General features: G+C 23.7%; 3 protein-coding genes and 1 long non-coding RNA gene across 18 annotated transcripts in view; 2 read left to right on the top strand and 2 right to left on the bottom strand.

Moving 5' to 3' along the window:
- Nucleotides 1–50: 50 nt before the first annotated feature.
- LOC107993037 (integrator complex subunit 9) lies at nt 51–2,991 on the top strand. Of its 4 annotated transcripts, XM_017049221.3 has the most exons (11): nt 51–203; nt 321–515; nt 600–618; nt 781–1,004; nt 1,060–1,306; nt 1,399–1,579; nt 1,646–1,881; nt 1,999–2,210; nt 2,288–2,473; nt 2,552–2,746; nt 2,835–2,991. In XM_017049221.3, exons 1-11 carry the CDS (start codon nt 195–197, stop codon nt 2,952–2,954), a joined length of 1,824 nt encoding a protein of 607 aa, XP_016904710.2. In that variant the 5' UTR covers nt 51–194; the 3' UTR covers nt 2,955–2,991. The 4 variants fall into 4 exon arrangements, with proteins under 4 accessions (XP_016904710.2, XP_016904709.2, XP_016904712.2 ...); XM_017049220.3 differs by having other exon boundaries at nt 64–203; nt 600–1,004; XM_017049223.3 differs by lacking the exon at nt 51–203 and having other exon boundaries at nt 375–515; nt 610–1,004.
- On the bottom strand, nt 1,870–6,970 carry LOC107993038 (FUN14 domain-containing protein 1). Of its 9 annotated transcripts, none has more exons than XM_062080868.1 (7): nt 6,837–6,970; nt 6,046–6,336; nt 5,495–5,656; nt 5,054–5,249; nt 4,218–4,290; nt 4,123–4,142; nt 1,870–2,202 (listed from the first exon to the last, which is right to left on the bottom strand). In XM_062080868.1, exons 2-7 carry the CDS (start codon nt 6,099–6,101, stop codon nt 2,194–2,196), a joined length of 516 nt encoding a protein of 171 aa, XP_061936852.1. In that variant the 5' UTR covers nt 6,102–6,336; nt 6,837–6,970; the 3' UTR covers nt 1,870–2,193. The 9 variants fall into 9 exon arrangements, 8 of the variants coding, with proteins under 8 accessions (XP_061936852.1, XP_016904714.1, XP_061936851.1 ...); XR_009831563.1 differs by lacking the exon at nt 1,870–2,202 and adding an exon at nt 4,790–4,953 and having other exon boundaries at nt 3,239–4,142; XM_017049225.3 differs by having other exon boundaries at nt 4,123–4,290.
- Nucleotides 6,971–6,986: 16 nt separating this feature from the next.
- LOC107993000 (histone demethylase UTY) overlaps nt 6,987–17,614 on the top strand; it is a 107,214-nt gene continuing 96,586 nt past the window's right edge. For 3 of the 4 annotated variants that reach the window (XR_009831562.1, XM_062080829.1, XM_062080830.1), the window contains exons 1-3: nt 6,987–7,129; nt 7,682–7,935; nt 8,017–8,125. Coding sequence is in view for 3 of the 4 variants with exons in the window: in XM_062080829.1 (XP_061936813.1) it covers nt 7,062–7,129; nt 7,682–7,935; nt 8,017–8,125 (431 nt within the window). In the remaining variant the exon portion in view is untranslated. Of the gene's footprint in view, nt 7,130–7,681; nt 7,936–8,016; nt 8,126–17,614 lie in introns of those variants that run through there. The other variant, XM_062080831.1, reaches the window with a different exon arrangement.
- Nucleotides 15,126–17,078, bottom strand: LOC114576890 (uncharacterized). Its single transcript, XR_009831577.1, has 3 exons — nt 16,873–17,078; nt 16,412–16,615; nt 15,126–16,306 (listed from the first exon to the last, which is right to left on the bottom strand). It is a non-coding gene; the product is annotated as an uncharacterized LOC114576890 (long non-coding RNA).

Below are 17,614 nucleotides of genomic sequence, written 5' to 3' on the forward strand. Positions count from 1 at the left end.
GTGTGAATAGATTTATTTCATTTTTTATGACAAAAATGCGATAAATTTAAGAAATATTATAGTAGCACGAGTATAGTATACTTAAATATAGTATATTTAAATTAGCATTAGTAACATTAGAGGTTATGTATATACCGAATTAAAATATTTGTGATTACATTAAATAAAAGATTAATGAAAAGACAAAATTTAAAATGAAATTGGTAATTATAATTATTATAATATTTTAATGTAATTAATATAAGTAATTTTTAATTAATAAAATCGTTAAAATAATCTTAGTTTTTAACATAATAATTATATTTTAAATATGTTTATAGTATTGCTTATCAAGTGAACCAACAAAACCATGTTTGGTATTAAGTTTCAAAGGAATTACATTAATGTTAGATTGTGGTTTAAATATGCAATCTATATTACATTTTATGCCAATGCCTATGGTTCCCAGTACTAAATTTAATTCTTTGCCTTTGTGGCTTCCACGTGATAATCATCAAGATTGGCAAATAGAAGGAGTTTGTATATATTTCATAATATATTTCTTTTATTATATATTTCACACATAAATTTGTATTTATATCAGATATTTAATCTTCTAGGAATTAAAAGAATGTTGTGGTAGAGTATTTGTAGATTCAACACCTGAATTTTCTCCACCTTTAGAAAAAATAGTAGATTTTTCAGAAATTGATGCCATTTTAATATCAAATTATACTTGTATGTTGGCTCTACCATTTATAACAGAAGATACTGGCTTCAAAGGTATTATTTATGCTACAGAACCAACATTACAAATTGGACGATTTTTTATGGAAGAACTAGTGGAATTTATTGAACAAACTCCTAAAGCTACATTAGCTAAACATTGGAAAGAAATGCTACATGTATTACCTTCTCCATTAGCTGATGCTCTTAAACCAAAATCTTGGAAACATATATATTCAATGTCAGCAGTTAATACTGCTTTATCTTATATTCAAACAGTTGGATATGATCAAAAATTGGTAAGTTAGCATAATATTATTTTAAATTTTTTTATATTTTTTTTGTTTCTCATAGGATATATATGGTGCATTAACAGTTACTCCTATAAGTTCTGGATATTGTTTGGGTAGCAGTAATTGGTTAATTTCATGTGACCATGAAAAGGTTGCATTTGTAAGTGGATCTTCAACATTGACAACACATCCACGTCCTATGGAACAAGCTACTTTAAAACATGCTAATATGTTAATATTAACAGGTTTAACTCAAACACCTACTGCCAATCCAGATACTATGCTTGGAGAACTCTGCATGACTGTTGGTAGAATAAAATTATTTTATTTAATATTAATAATATTAATAATCAGTTAAACTTAATATAAATAATTTAATATGTATATTAAAATTTTATAGCAATGACACTCAGAACTGGAGGATGTGTTCTAATACCATGTTATCCATCTGGAGTTGTATATGATTTATTTGAATGCCTCAGTACTCATTTGGATAAATCTGGTTTTGCACAAGTTCCATTATTTTTTATATCACCAGTAGCTGAAACTTCTTTAGCATATTCAAATATTTTAGCTGAATGGTATAGTTTATATTAATTGAATATTGCGAAATTATTTAGATTATTCATGTTTTATATTTATTACAGGTTATCAACAAATAAACAAAATAAAGTTTATCTTCCTGAAGAACCATTTCCACATGCTTTTCTTGTTAAAAATGCCAGATTAAAACATTTTACATCTACATATGCTGAAGGTTTTAGTTCTGATTATAGACAACCTTGTGTTGTTTTCTGTGGACATCCCAGTCTTAGATTTGGAGATGCGGTTCATTTTGTTCAATTATGGGGTAATAATCCACAACATACTATAATTTTTACAGGTATATTGTTTTACTTTGATAATGCATTGCAAAGTAATATATAAATTTATTATAAATAACATAATTTGTAAATTTTATATTAATATAATATAATAATATAAATAATAATTCTTTTAGAACCAGATTTTCCATATTTAGATGCTTTAGCACCATTTCAACCATTAGCTATGAAAGCAGTACATTGTCCAATTGATACATCTCTTAATTTTACTCAAGCTAATAAATTAATTAGAGATTTAAAGCCAGAACATTTAGTTATACCTGAATGTTATACACAACCACCAATAACTGCACCACATAGAACAGATCTTGTCATAGAACCTGTAGGAGTAAGTATATATAATGTTAAATTAGATACAGGTTATTTTGATTAATTTTTAACATATTCATTTATTTTATATTTAAGGAAAAACCTTTAATTACTTTTAAACGAGGTGAAGTTATAAAATTGCCTTTAAAAAGAAAAAAAGGACGAGTGTTTATTGAACCAGAACTAGCAGGAAATATAATTCCTAATGAAATTCGACCTGGTTTAAGTCTTGCTTCTGTTACTGGTGAATTGGAAGTTAAAGATAATGTATATACAATAAAAGTATGTATTTTTAAAGTAGAACTTAATAAATATATTTTTTTAAAAATATATTGTATTAATTAAGAATTATATTTTTAGATTATTGAAGATAGACCTAGTGGAAAACGTAAAGCATCTTCTGGTTCACCTGCACCAATCAAAGAAGAAGTTCTTAAAGAAAGAAAACATGAATATGGTAATTTGGATCCACAAGAACTATTACAGAAGCTTAATCAAGAAGGCATTCAAGGAGCCAAATTACAACATAGTCCAACTGCTACCAGTATTCACTTAGTAAGATACTTATGCGACACAAAAAATAATTTTTTGTTTAAATATAAAATTTATTTTTATTCATACTTTTTATTGCTTATATTTATAGCAAGATGAAGATACCTTGATTCAAATTGGAGATAATTCAACACATATTTTTTGTAATGGTGATCAAAAAATTAGAAGACGATTAAGAACTATTATTATGCAATGTCTTAAAAGATTTTAAAAAATTTTTAAAAATAAATAATATTATATTATAATTATTTTATATAATTTTATTTTTATAATTATAATTATATTTTTGTAATTAATTTTTTTTGTTTATGTAGCATACAAAAGAATAAGTATTTTTAATCAATCATAAATAACATTTATCAATATGTATTGTTTTCTATATATATATATATATATATATATATATATATATATATATATACACATATACAAATAAAATTATATATGTATATAAGATATAAAATCTAATACATTATAATTTTATCAAGAAAAGTATTTATAACAGTAAGATTCTTTTATTTTTCACAAATCAAAATTTCAAGTTATAACATTTTCTAACAAAGTAAGTATTACATCTTATATATATATACACACACACATCAATCTATATATTAATTATTTTGAATATAGTAATATTATATGATCAGTTTTATTTATATTTATGCCATAAAATATTTAGATAAATTTTTTAAGAATGTTACAAAACAAAAATATATAGATATAAAACTATATCTATTTTAATCAAAAAATATATAACTTATTATATATAAAACTCATAGAAAATTTGTTTATAATATTCAATAGATTAATATTATCTTTATTTTAACTTATTTATTTATTAATATTTTTAGCAATTTTCATAAGTTAATATGATGAAGATTATATTAATTGCTATATTATACAAATATAATATCTAAGATGACTGCATTATTTTTATTGTATTCTGAATGCAAAACAATTTATTCAAAAATAATCAAATATGGATAAGAGATTCTATATTTATATATATTATAATAATAATATTTATATTATTAATGTTAAATAATAAAATATATATCTAATATAATATAATATATTCTAATATAATACATGCAAAAATTATTTTTTTTTTATAAAATCAGGTATTTATGGAATATACATATACAAAAAATAATATCAAAATCAATAAATACAAAACAAACAAAACAAATCAACAAATACAAAAAAATTAAATTTCATTTACTTTATATATAACATATATATAACTTTAATATATTTTATTATTTTTAAAAACATAAATTAATATTTTGATATTCAGTTTTATTATTATTCTTAAGACATAAGCACCTGATTTTTTATGCATTCAGAGTACAATGCATTTAAATCAATTTACCACTTACAATGCCAAGTGCAAAACCACCTACAAAATAAGAAAGGAAAAAGTGAAATTCTGTAGGTTTAAATGAAGTATCTCCAGTTATAGAATGATACCAACGACGTGTACGAGATTCGCCATTTTTTAATAATTGTTCAGCTTTATCTAACTTTTTATCAACATATCTCTCGATCTGAAACAGTAAAATTTCATTAAAATAAAATAACAAATATTTCGAAATATAAAACATGTTTTATACAAATTTATACAAAATGTTGATATTTTTGTTTTTCAAAATAAAAATTCTCATAATATACGAAAAAAAAAAATAAAATTTCATGTAATAAAATTGTAATTATTGTTATATACAATTTTTTACAAATATCTATAATTTTTACTATAACTTTTTTTATTATGTTTCTTACAAAATTGTATATATATTAATGTATAAATTTGTATACATATTAAAAATAATGGTTACAAGATAAAAACTTCTTAATGCATGTGCATATTTTTAGAAGTGTTAGAATTTAATTAAATATACATATATGAGATACAGAGCTACAAATATTAACAGTAAATTTATACTTATATATTAAAAATAAAATTCTTAAATATATAAGGAATAAATAATTTAAATAATAAAAAAATGTTTGATTGTTAAGTTCTTATGAAAATGATGAAAATAATACCTAACATATAATGTTAATATGCTAAAAGTAACAAATATATAATGTTCACTCATGTTTTTATAAAAAAAAAACTAATAGTTTCTCATTCAGGATGCTAAACCAATAATAAAACCACCAATGAAACTTGTTGCCACAAGTGAATTGTTTCGACACCATGTTCCTACCTATAAATAATATTAATATTAATATTTATATATTAATAAGTATTATAAATTTATGAAATTTGTCTTGTAAATTTAGATATCAAAATTATTAAAATTTTACCTTATCCAAAAATTTTGGTCCTTCACCAGTTACTGTTTCTTCTACTTTATCTGTTATTTTTTCAGCTTTTTTTTGAATTTTATCCCAATTAATTTTAATGTAACCTTGATGTGCTGCAATTTGGAGCATTATAATTCCACCACCAACTGCAAATGCAGTAATTTTTCCAATTTTTATTGTTATAAAACCAGTCAACCTATATAAAATATTTAAATTAAATTAGATATTTAATTTTTGCCAAGATTAAAGTTTTTATTAAATATATGGATAATTATACAATTATTAAGTGAAAAAAATTTTTTTTTGGTAGTAGTTAAAATATCTATTAAGTAATAATTAATTTAATTAATTATCTTTTTTTAGTTATACATTAATCACATATAAAATTAAAAATTTTGTATATAATCTTAGTATGTATATGTATATATGTATAATATTTACCATCCTGATGTTGTGCCAATAATAATTTGTTTAGTAGTAGATTTTTTATTCACATCTCTTAAAATCTTGTCTATCATACTTTCTGCATGTTTTGAAATATTCAATTCTTCTTTGTTTGCATTATCTTTGTTTTTCTTTGTTACTGGAAGACTCATTTTAACACTGAAAATTATTTATTATCATTAAAATTTCGTTATAAAATAAAAATTTTAAAAACAAATTAAACAATATTAAATATACGTTTTTAAATACATATTTTTTGCATTATATTTTTTTTTAATACTATTTTCGTTTGAAAATTAATAACGTAAAAGTTAAAGAATGAACGCTATTTTCACGTCTTGAAATAATAATGTTAACAAATTCTTCAGTTATACGTCAGAACAAAAATATATCGATGACTATATTGTTAAAAAATTGCAATAACGAATATTTTGTTAAGTATTACTTGATAAATTATTTTAAATCAATTCATTACATCAGAAAAGTAAGGAAAGTATTAAAAAAAATAAATAAGAATTTCAAAATAATATGAAAAAAAAATTGTCTACCGTTTAAATAATTTTGTTGTTCTTGACTTGATAGTATTCTTGTATACTTTAGGCATGATATCATTCAGATATATTCTTAAATTATATAATATTTCATAATGGTTAATTTATATATATATATATATATATATAAGGCTCACCTAGATTCTTCAATTATCGAAATATTATTTGATAAAATTAAAATGCCTTTGTGTATAAATGTGAAAGATCAAAATCTCCGGTTTTCTAAAATGATTGTTCAGTTTGAAAAACAGTAAAGACGGTAAAATAGTGAAATCACTGAGGGACCGTCTGTAATATTTCAATAATAATATATAAGAATTTTAGATTAATATATTATTTTATATAATAATATTAAATTATAAGAAAATTGAATAAATATTTTAATTTATTAACATAAGATTTTTGCTAATAAATTTTTATATAAAAACATTTTAACATATTGTGATACAATATTCTTGAAGAATTAAAAGCTTTAAATAATAAATTTTATAAAATCTAAATAATTTAAAAAAATTTTTAGAATATTATTTATATGAATATATATTATATAATATACTATTAACTATTTATTTTCTTATCTTATTTTAATTCTAACTTTATATATTTATTATATTTATTATAATAAATAACTTCTTACATTGTAGATAATTTTTATCGATTTCATTTATTAAGTTTAAATTATATTTTACATATAATATATTTATTATTATTCTACAAGATATATAGAATAAATTATTCAATTTTTCGCGCTATTCTGAGACGTTTTGAAAAATAATGTTCTCTGGTACCGGAATTATAAGTCGACATGAGCCATGATAATGGTCTTCCGTCGCGTGATTCGCCATCCTGATTTAACCTGGTTGCCGCTTTTAAAAACTTATCGTCCTGATGAGGTGACAAGGTGTCGAGAGAGTAAATTGCGAAAACTCTCGGATTTTCGTACAAAGCAACCGGTTCTAAGTGTAAACATGTGTTCTTTCTGTTTTTAATGAGTATATTTACCAAGTACGAAAATGGCTCAGGATACTGATGATATCAATTTGACTCCTCAAGAATTACAAATACTATCTGAGTTAGACAGGTGATTTTAAAGTAAAAAAAATCTACTATATCTAGTTTTCTTTTGATTTCTCAATTTTTCTTATATTAATTATAGTTTTTTTTGTTATTTTTCAATATATAACCTAAAAGTTTGTTTGACAGAATAGGCGCGTAATTTGATCAGTTTGTTCGAAAGTATTTGGAACTGACATCTTTTTTTTTATTAAAATACATATGAAATTCAATTAAAATATTAATATATTTTTATGATTTATATAATAATTGTAATTATAACATTTAAAATATTAACATAGAAACATATAAAATATATTAAATATTTAAAATATGTAAAATATTTTATTTTAAATTATATTTTAAATATTTTAAAAATATTTATCTATAAAACATTTATGTATATTTTACTAAAATTTACTAATATTACGACATTTTTAATATATGTCTTTTAATGTATGTCTAATATATGTCTACATCTTTAATATATGATGTCTTTTATATTTATATTTATTGAAATTATAATTTTTTCTAAATTATAATTTTAACTAATAAATATATTTTTTCAATACATGTGCAGTCGGCAGTTTGGATTTTTAAAATTAAATTCACCAGAGCAAACAAAGAAAAAAGCTTTAGTTGTTCGTGCAATTAAGTATTTAGAAAGAATGTTAGTTCAAGCGCAAGCTGAAAATCAACGTAGAAAAGCAGATAGTACAAAAATGAATCCTGATGAATTAAAGGATGATGATGAAGACAAAGGAATTAGTATTGATCCTAAAACATACTGTAAATTAGGACATTTTCATTTACTTTTAGAAGATTATAGCAAAGGTAAATAACTAATAATTATTTATAGTAAATTTTCATTGATTTCATTTTTAATATACTTATATTTTTTAAAAATTTCAACAGCCATGTCAGCATATCAAAAATTTTATTCCTTAAAAGGAGATTATTGGAAGGATGCTTCATTTTTATATGGTCAAGGACTTGTTTATTATCACTTCAATGCTTTTCAATGGTAAGTGATCTGTTGCATTCAGTAGTATTATTTCATATTTATTTCATATTTATTTTCTATTATGTGCATGTGTATACATTGTATAATAACTCATTTTATATTTCTCTTTTATATTTTTATCATAATTTGAACATAATAAAAATACAGTTATAATATAAATATTTTAAATTCTCTTTTAAATGTAATATAAAAATATTTTAAAAATATAATTTATTTATTTGTATTATTGTTTTTATGATGATTAAAAAAATCAGTTTTAAAAATTATTAATTATTATAACTATAATTATAATAATTATTATAAAAAATAGTAAAGAATTTAAAATATTTATTTAATTTATATTTTGAAAAAAGAAAATAAAAAAACTGATCAAAAAACTCTACAGAAAAATGTTATCTCGTATGAAACTTGTTCACCTTGAAAAGGGTACATTGACCCCTTAGACGATGTACACATAGAGTTCATCGTTCTCATCGTGCATCTTCTATTTTTTTAATTTCGCGCAAAATCCTGTTGGTAATGTAATTTTATTTTTTGATGTCGATAAGATAGAATATTAAGATTCGGTAAAGTAGATTGCTAGTAGAAGTTACCGAATGAGTTATTAATACACAAATTGAACAATAGATGTCGATGATTTTACTATAAGAAACTGAATGTGCCTACGTGCCGAGTTGTTTCTTGAATATGGCGACTAAGAAAATGTGTGGGGGAAATAAAAGGCCAAGTAATTTACTACATAAGTATTTATATTTTAAGTATTTAGAATGTTGTGTTTCAATGGCCAAAATAATAATAAATATGGCTATTAGTGTATTGTATATATAATAATCGTGTCAAATTATTGCTTTTCTTTCTAAAAATTTCTTTATTATTTTTTTGTACATTCTGTTTAATTTTTGAGACAATTGTATCAATTTGTTATAAAAAAATTAATTTGAAAATATTTCCATAAATATTTATGTTCAAATTTATTTTATAAATTATCAATTGTAATAAAACTAGTTTTATATTTTAAATTATTTATTCAGAAAATATAATTGATGACATTTATTTCGGATATTGATATATTTGAATTTCATTATAATAAACAGTTGACAATTATAGAAATTGAACATTCTTTTCAATTCTTTATCAATTTGTTTTATAAATAAGCTCTTATTAAATATTATTTCATATCGTTATGTTTGTTATTTTTAATTAGCATTCGTGTTAAAAATTATCAAGCAAATATTGAATTATCATATTAATAAGATTTTTCACTATAAGAATTGGAAATATAAAAATGTAACGTATTATTTTATAAAATATGATGTATAATTCGTGAAATAGATTAAAATCAATCAAATAATAAAATTAAAAATATATTTTATTATTATTATTATTATTTTAATATTGTTTTTTTTATTAAATATAATTTTTTCATACTGCTACACTATATCAAAATCTGGTCTAAATAATATACAAGATACTATTAGTGTTAACTTGACATTTCCTGTCAGACAATCAGTTTTGTAGACGGTTAAGAGTGGGAATATCGATTTCCTGTTCAACCCTCCTTAACTTAGATGGTGCAAGATTTTCATGAAACGAAACTCATAGAGTCCCTTTTGACTTTTCAGCATTCCATTTGATCATGATGTAATAATTATCAATGATTCTGATTGATATTATTGACATTTCATTATTTTCCTCGAATTTTTTCATTCATTCATTTGAATATATACAAATTTTAACTTAAAAAAAAAACAATGTAAATTGGTCAAATTTATATTGTTTGTATTTAAATTTGTAAATTATACATATTTTTTTTTACAAATAATAAAATAGTAATATGATATTTAAATCGAATAATTACATTATTAAAAATTGAATTTTATATTAATTTATTGATTACAATAATTTAAAAATATTAAAAAATTTAATATTTTTTTGTCTTTATTTCATTTATCTCGAAATATATTTCTTGACTTATTCAGCAGATGAAATTGAATGGAAAATTCTTTCTTTGCAAAGCAGTTTTCTTAGATATATTAGATATATTAGAAAGCATCCGTTTAGGCATATAAAATAGAAAATACAATTATTTGTGGGATATAAGAATGAAATAATTAAATTATATACATGTAGTTTGATATAATATTGATAAAATTATTCATAAAAATGAAACTTGCATGAGCTTTCTTTTTTAGATTCATTGTTTTATTATTCATAAAAACTATACTTTATTATATTCATAAAAATTAACTACTATATTTATATAATTACTAATTTAATTATATTCATAAAATTAATTTTAAAAAATCTATAATATAAATCTATAATAAAAAAAATCTATCAAATAGAAAATTTTTAAAAACATATTATTATTATTTTAAACGTTAAACTTTAAACGTTATTTAGGATGTTTCAAAAAATTATTATATTATTGATAAAATATTAATTCTATCTATTTCGCTTTTTTTTCGTATTCTTATCAATAATACAATAATTTTTTTATATTTTTTTTTTCATATCTTTGTGTTTTTTGTTCTAAGTTCTATGGAGTTTTTTTTTATGTATGTCATTTCATTTATATTGAAAATACAACACTAAATAATTATAAAATAATAATCAGTTAAATCATTAAAAAAATTAAACTAGGTCGGTCGATATTGTTACATTGTTGATAATTTTATCTTTACATTTGGAATAATAAAAATTACATTATCACATTATATTAAATATAAAAATATATTATATATCTCAATTATATTATTATATAATTATAATTGCGTACATATAATTAATATATATTATTTTTTCTTATTACGAAAATGATACAAATCATAAAGTAAAATATTAAGATATTATTATATAAATAAAATATGCGTGAATTATTACAAGTTAAGTTTTTCCATTTTTCGTTTGCAATCAAATATTGAAAGAAAATAAATATATTAATTATATTCGCGTGATAGGTTAACTCGTTGCAACGTGTGGCACCGTGCTGCGATTGCGATAATTAAGAGAATAGAGCCATGGTTTGTCGATAACAGAAAACTACAAAGAGAAAATGGTTTGGTGCACGCTACTAACCAAAGTATTGACAGTAAAATGAATATTATCGTTTCTGTACCGTGAAGTTATTTCTTTGTTACTTCACATCATGTAACTGCACAAACAGGATATTTACTGTATATGTTTATGGTGTGTTAAAATAAATTGTAATTTTTCATCTTAATTTAAAAATTCTTTAAAGACAAAAAATAAGGACAGAAAATAATAGTAAAAAAAAAAATCAATCTGTCGATATATCGATTTTAATGAGTTTGACTATATTTTATCAAGAGCATCTTTTCATTACGCATAATCAGTTGATTTTAGTTTTTAATTATACAAAAATATTTTTCATAATATGTATTTCATAGATATTCTGACATAGCCATCACATTTTTTTTTAGTTCATCAATTTATGCCAATTTATTAAAATATAGAATCTTATGTTTTAAATCATCTTTTAATAAATTGTTATTAGTTATCAGATAAAAATGCTGCCGTTTTGACTATAATGTTCATGAATATTTTCTGACAAATTTAACAACAATTAAATATTTACAATAATTACAATAATGGAATATACTTAAGTTTGAATTAAATTAATTTTCAATGCTTGTTCTTTGTTTTATATTTAAAATAGATTTAGATCACTTGACATTCATCTTTGAATATCAAGCTATGTATTTAAATTTGCATTAAATTGAATTTGAATCATATTTGAGTTTGAATCAATTTAAGTCAGATTAATATTTTGAAAAAATTCCATTTGAATCAATATAATAAATTCACTTTATAATTCGCGAATCGTGATATATAAAGAGTTTTCTAAGTTAATTGATTTTGTATATTATAAATTATGATCGGTAATAATGATTGGTAATTTGATATCTTTTTTGTCGTTATTATTATAATTATAATTTATAATTTTTATAAAAGTTTTTAATAATAATATTATATTATAATTTCGTGAGATTTTTTGAAATGCAAAAATATTTCGACTTCTATTTAATTAATTGAATACATTACGAAATTAATATTAGAACAGAATAGGTACAAATTTATAATATACTTCTTTAGAGTACTTGATTGTCCTTGGATAACGGAGAGAAACTGCAGCAACCCCTTCGTTCGATCGGCAAGTCTTTTTTTCGCCAACTTTTCACCCTCTAGCATTGAATGGATCCGAATCTCCCCAGAGTGATTCATGTGATGCGTGACTCGTCAATTCGTAATCTCTTGCATATGTGTGGTTTGCGTATTGTATCACTTCTTATAATATTTATAGCATATATATCATTCTATTATACAATTCTTGACTGTATGCATGTTTTTATTTTATAATATTTTTTGATTTTTTATTTTTTATTTGCTTACGGTTGTAACAATCGCTGGGAAATACATAATTATTTTCTTCTATAAAACAAATTATTTGATATTTTTCTATTTTTTTTTTATTTTCTTGTACGATTTCAGTCTCGTTTCAGTCTTATTATATAATACGAAAAATATTTATAATGAAAATTTTGTATGAACAGTTTTGTTTGAGCTAATTTATTGAAATTTTCATTTTCATTTTCATTTTCATTTTCATTTTCATTTTATTATTGATATTTTCTTCATATATTTATTCGTTTCAAATTGTTTTGTTAATTGTATTTATTTGAGAATTATAAGAGAGAATTTTTTATTTATGTAATTTCGGAAAGTTTTTCAACTATTTTGAGCGCAGTTTATCGAAACGGCAACCAGGACGTTTGTCCGCCATGGCAGAGTGCCGTTGAGTCACGTGCAACGTATAGAGATGCGTTGCAAACGATCGATTTTATGGCCTCTCCTTCTACGCACATGTTCAACCATGTATAGTTACATATCAAATTGACGATTGTAATAGTTTGTATCTCACGTTCTCTTCTCCATGAAAGGAGAATTTTGTCATTTTTGTAAAATTAATCCTATAGAAATCTAGAGAAAATCTCACTAAATAATATTAAAATTTATTTGAAACATTTTCTTTTTATTTTATTGTTTTATTATGTAAATGTTTCTAAAATTGTATCAAAATTATTTTTCAAAAAAAGACTTATCTTCGATTTATGATCTTTGACTCATCTGTAAAAAAAATATTAGCTTACTTACTATCTTGGCTAATGTACTCAAAAAAAAATCCATATTTTAGAATTGATTTACGTATATATGTTCAATATAAATTATGAAATTTTATAAAATCTTATAGTGGATGCTTTTGTTAATATTCATTATATATAGCTTAGTTTTCATAAAATTTTAAATTAATAATATTTATATTAATAATTGAATTTTTCTATAATATATTTATATAGAGATTACAATCAAGGTTTTTTTAGTGATGTAATAATTTCATATGTCATATGCGAATTCAAATTGATAAAACATCAGTTAGCGAGTTTCCGTCGTCCATTGTTCCATTCTTTCATTCGGAACATTTTTAGAACATCAGAATAGAATGATAATTAGTTTTCTCATCACTGTCAATTATCTTAGACATTGTCATAGTTAATCTCGTCAGTCATCCATGCAATTATACATTTATCTCCAATCTCCTTATTGTATAATTCTTCGGAGTTATTTTGTGCTCTTTATATCTGACAGTGGATAAATGGAATATATGCAATGTAAAATAAAAAAAAAAATTTCTATTGTCGTGTTAACATTTATTTCAAATTTATTATTTTATATGTTTTTATTATATTCTTTTACAATTATTTTATAATTTAATATTTTTTATGTCTTAAGAAATGGCTTTTCCCATAAAGAACATAAATAGAAAATACGTATATTAAACATATTTCTATATAAATAAAAAAATGTTCAAAATTATAGAAAAAAATAATATTTGATAATATTTCAACAGCATATTTAATTAAACAATGCAATAAAGATACAATATATTAAATATATAAAAATTTTATTTTTAAAACCGTAATTTTTGGAAAAAAATCCAGTAACTCATGCTCTTCATTCAATATCAAATAGGATAAGCATTCAAATAAATGTAAAAAGAACGAATATTGACAGAACACATAGAAAATTCAGAGACGACAAGGTGCAATTAATTTGAATACTTATCTACCCGTTGGCCACGTGTTCCTAGCATAGGGAATTAAACTAAGGAAGCAGTCCCTTAGCAGTCGGCGGTTCGCATTTATTCGCTCTTATCGGACTGACTATAAGTTTTCAGTAGTAGAAGAGGCACCTTAGTCGTGAGACTTTTCATGAACTCGCACACGTGTACGTCGTTGCTCAAACGACATGGCCGCTGCACCCTGCCGCGTACGCGTGCAGCAAGGTGCATGCAAGCTCTGACCCAGATCGCACGATCGATGTTCCCTGGCCCAGATACGCTTACGGAGATTAATATTTTTTCCACGCAAGCTCGACGATTGATCCCTCTCCGTTTTCACGAACTTCGTATTTACTTCGTGTCGGGGTTCTTCTGACCGCGTTTAAAGATTAATCCTCTTGATGTAATATTAATCGGTTAATTGCGGTATAATATTAATCATATGATATTGTAGAGCTTATTGATTTGAAATTTTTGAGACAGCAATGAATAAATAAATATTGGAAAAACTGAAATAATGTAAAAGTTGACTTATTAAATATTATAAAATATCAATAATGAGTGACATGAATTTACTTATATTTATTTTATTTACAAAATCTTTAATTTTTTTTTATAAGTTATCTTTTTAAAAATTTTTAAGTTTGATTTTTAATATTCTTATTTCATCTTCTTCTACATATTTTATGATATATTTTGTAAATTTAATTGTTTCTTAATAAATTTGATAAATTTTTACTTTCTTTATTTTTAGAAATAATATTCGAAATAAATTGAGATTATGTTTGATATATAAACAATCAATTTAATATATCTTGTTACAATGAGTAAAATTGAATTGCATTTTAATGAGGTGCTCTTTAGTCGCATAATTCGTGCGTGTAATTTTACTGCTTGTGAAATCAGTCATACAAATTGATGCTTACAATCTCTTGAACGCGAGTCTGATTTAGCCATTTAATCTGAAATTATTGATCTAAATTGATCTTTGGAATTCATTTCTCATCGTTAATTTACTTATAGATTACTTTAACTATGATTGAAAAGGATTAAATATAATGAAAAAAATTAATATAATATTCTAATAATAATTTTTAGAATAATATTTTTAATATATTTTTTTCTAATATATTCATAAAAATTATTCTAAAAATATTATAAATATTAATATTAATACTAGCTTTTTTATTTTTTGTAAAATAAAATTTTACAAAATCACAATATATTGACGGCTAAAGTTCAATGTAAACTGTATCTTGAAAATATCTGATTTTTGAAAAGTTATAAATAATTACATAAAAATACATAAATTATATGTTATTTGAAATTAAAAAAAATATAATTGTGTTATGAATATGTATATTAAAAAATACACGTACAAAAAATATCCTATTAATAGATAATAAGCTGTTTTTTTTAATAAAAAAATAAGTTATAAGATTCTTATTATATTCTCTTACAAGTGTGAAGTCATCTTCTCAGAATATTTTTCCAAATACAAAGAAACCCCACAAATCTTAGTACAAAAGCTCTCATTCACTAAATCTTCTCAATATTAAAAATCATTATTAATCTGTCTCATAAATCATAAATCATATATCATTACTCATATTATCCTCTCAATAATTACATAAATATTTAAACTAAGGATTAAAGTATAATGGAATGAATTTAAGTTAATCAATTTTTTCTTTCTCTTCTTTATTCTCACAAATTTTCATCTTCAATATGGCCATCGATGGTACTAATGGCCGGATGGCAATGACCGCTATTTCACTCAGTATGTCGTACGTCGAAATTCTTATGCCGAGTCGGCATAACAAGCAACGCGGTTCCCTGTCCAAGCGTCAGGTGGATCGGCGTAAAACTTGAGCTGTTCCTCCTCCAGTGGCGCTCACTGGTGCTTGTTGACGGTTACATGCAAGTGTTACCGTATAGGAGGGACAACGAGGACAACGACGTCGACAGCGGGTGGCAGGGAGTCAGAGTCGTCTCGGTATTACTTTGCGGATCGTTCGGTGAGGTCATGGTCAGCCGGCGTGCTGAAACCGAGAGTCAACAAACTCTAGCAGCGAAAAGAGAAACGAGCCAGCAGCGGCAAACCAAGAGTACCACCAGTCAACCATCCAACCGGACAGTTAACCTACCAACGTAATTCTCCGTGTATTCGTTCAACCGTGAGTTCCTTGAGGAAAGCCGCCCACTGTTAGCGGATTCTCTCTATCCTGTTTCTCCATCGACTTCCTCTCCCTCCACTTTTATCATCTTCTACTTTCTCCCTTTCTTGTTATTCCTGTTATGGACCTTCTAGCTTCTTGTTATCCTTTTTCTCTGCTGAGAGACCTGCATCGCTAAAAATAATTCGCAATCATTATTTATAGCAGGCCTGTTGCTTGAAGCATGCTGTTACAGGTGCGGCAAGAATATGTATTATCTTATAATTTTCCTATGTGTAAAAGTGATCTTCGATTATTTTGTGATTTATATAAAGAAATTAAAATTAGAAACTTTAAAAAAGGTTTTTAGAAAAAATTTTTTAAAATGATCAAGTTTTCTTAGTAAAAAAAAAATAATTTAGAAGAAAATAAACAAAAATATTTATACGCACGTGTGCTATAAGGTTATGTTATGCTTAAACACACGTGATCATCATTTAAACTATTCTTTTTTTATAATATGTAATAATGTTAAGATATTATGAATAGAAATAAAAAATATTTAACAATATTGAAAACTAACAGTTTTTATAAAAAGCTATAAATAATGTTTAACATAAAATTGAAAATCGATTCTTATTCCAAATACTATATAGTAGCCAACATATTAATATTGTCTTCAAAACTTAATCTTATCTTTCTTGCATCTTGTTTTTATAGATAAATTCTCTATTTATTCTGAAAAAAATAGTGATATGATATCTGTCTATTTGTACTATTCAATCTGAGGATACTTGTGTTTATGTATACAGCTTCGAGTATGGCAAGTTTATCGACATTGATACTCGTGACGTCGGATTTGCGGTGGCAGCGCCCTGGACGGGTCCGTGCCTCCGCAAGCTGTGACGTCATTGGGTAGCGGCGCAAGTTGCTGTCCAATGAATATACACCACGTCATTGCCTGCCTCTGCTCTTCGGCAACAGCAGAGACGGCTAGTCACGTGACGTCACTAAGGATGATACAGCATTCTCCGCGAGTTGAATGACCCCTACAGACGAAGTTCAATATACTGACGAGGAAAGATACGACTCTTAAACCTGCATAATCCACGACCATAGTTCCTTCGTTGCTCACTGTTTCGTCCATGTTCGGTCTTGAGGGAAACCAACTCTTCCTTCTATTGCGTTCCGCGC

This window comes from Apis cerana, linkage group LG10, assembly GCF_029169275.1.
Source record: "Apis cerana isolate GH-2021 linkage group LG10, AcerK_1.0, whole genome shotgun sequence".
NCBI classification, from domain to species: Eukaryota; Metazoa; Arthropoda; class Insecta; order Hymenoptera; family Apidae; genus Apis; species Apis cerana.

What these genes read in the sequence shown, in the direction of transcription:
- LOC107993038 (XM_062080866.1), bottom strand. Translation starts at nt 6,101, where the DNA reads ATGCCTAAAGTATACAAGAATACTATCAAGTCAAGAACAACAAAATTA. An exon ending in ACAACAAAATTATTTAAACG is followed by an intron (nt 5,657 to 6,045) that starts GTAGACAATTTT and finishes AATAATTTTCAG; the next exon opens with TGTTAAAATGAGTCTTCCAG. An exon ending in GACCAAAATTTTTGGATAAG is followed by an intron (nt 4,291 to 5,053) that starts GTAAAATTTTAA and finishes TTACTGTTTCAG; the next exon opens with ATCGAGAGATATGTTGATAA.
- LOC107993037 (XM_017049220.3), top strand. An exon ending in TCAAATATTTTAGCTGAATG is followed by an intron (nt 1,580 to 1,645) that starts GTATAGTTTATA and finishes TATTTATTACAG; the next exon opens with GTTATCAACAAATAAACAAA. An exon ending in TTGTCATAGAACCTGTAGGA is followed by an intron (nt 2,211 to 2,287) that starts GTAAGTATATAT and finishes TTTATATTTAAG; the next exon opens with GAAAAACCTTTAATTACTTT.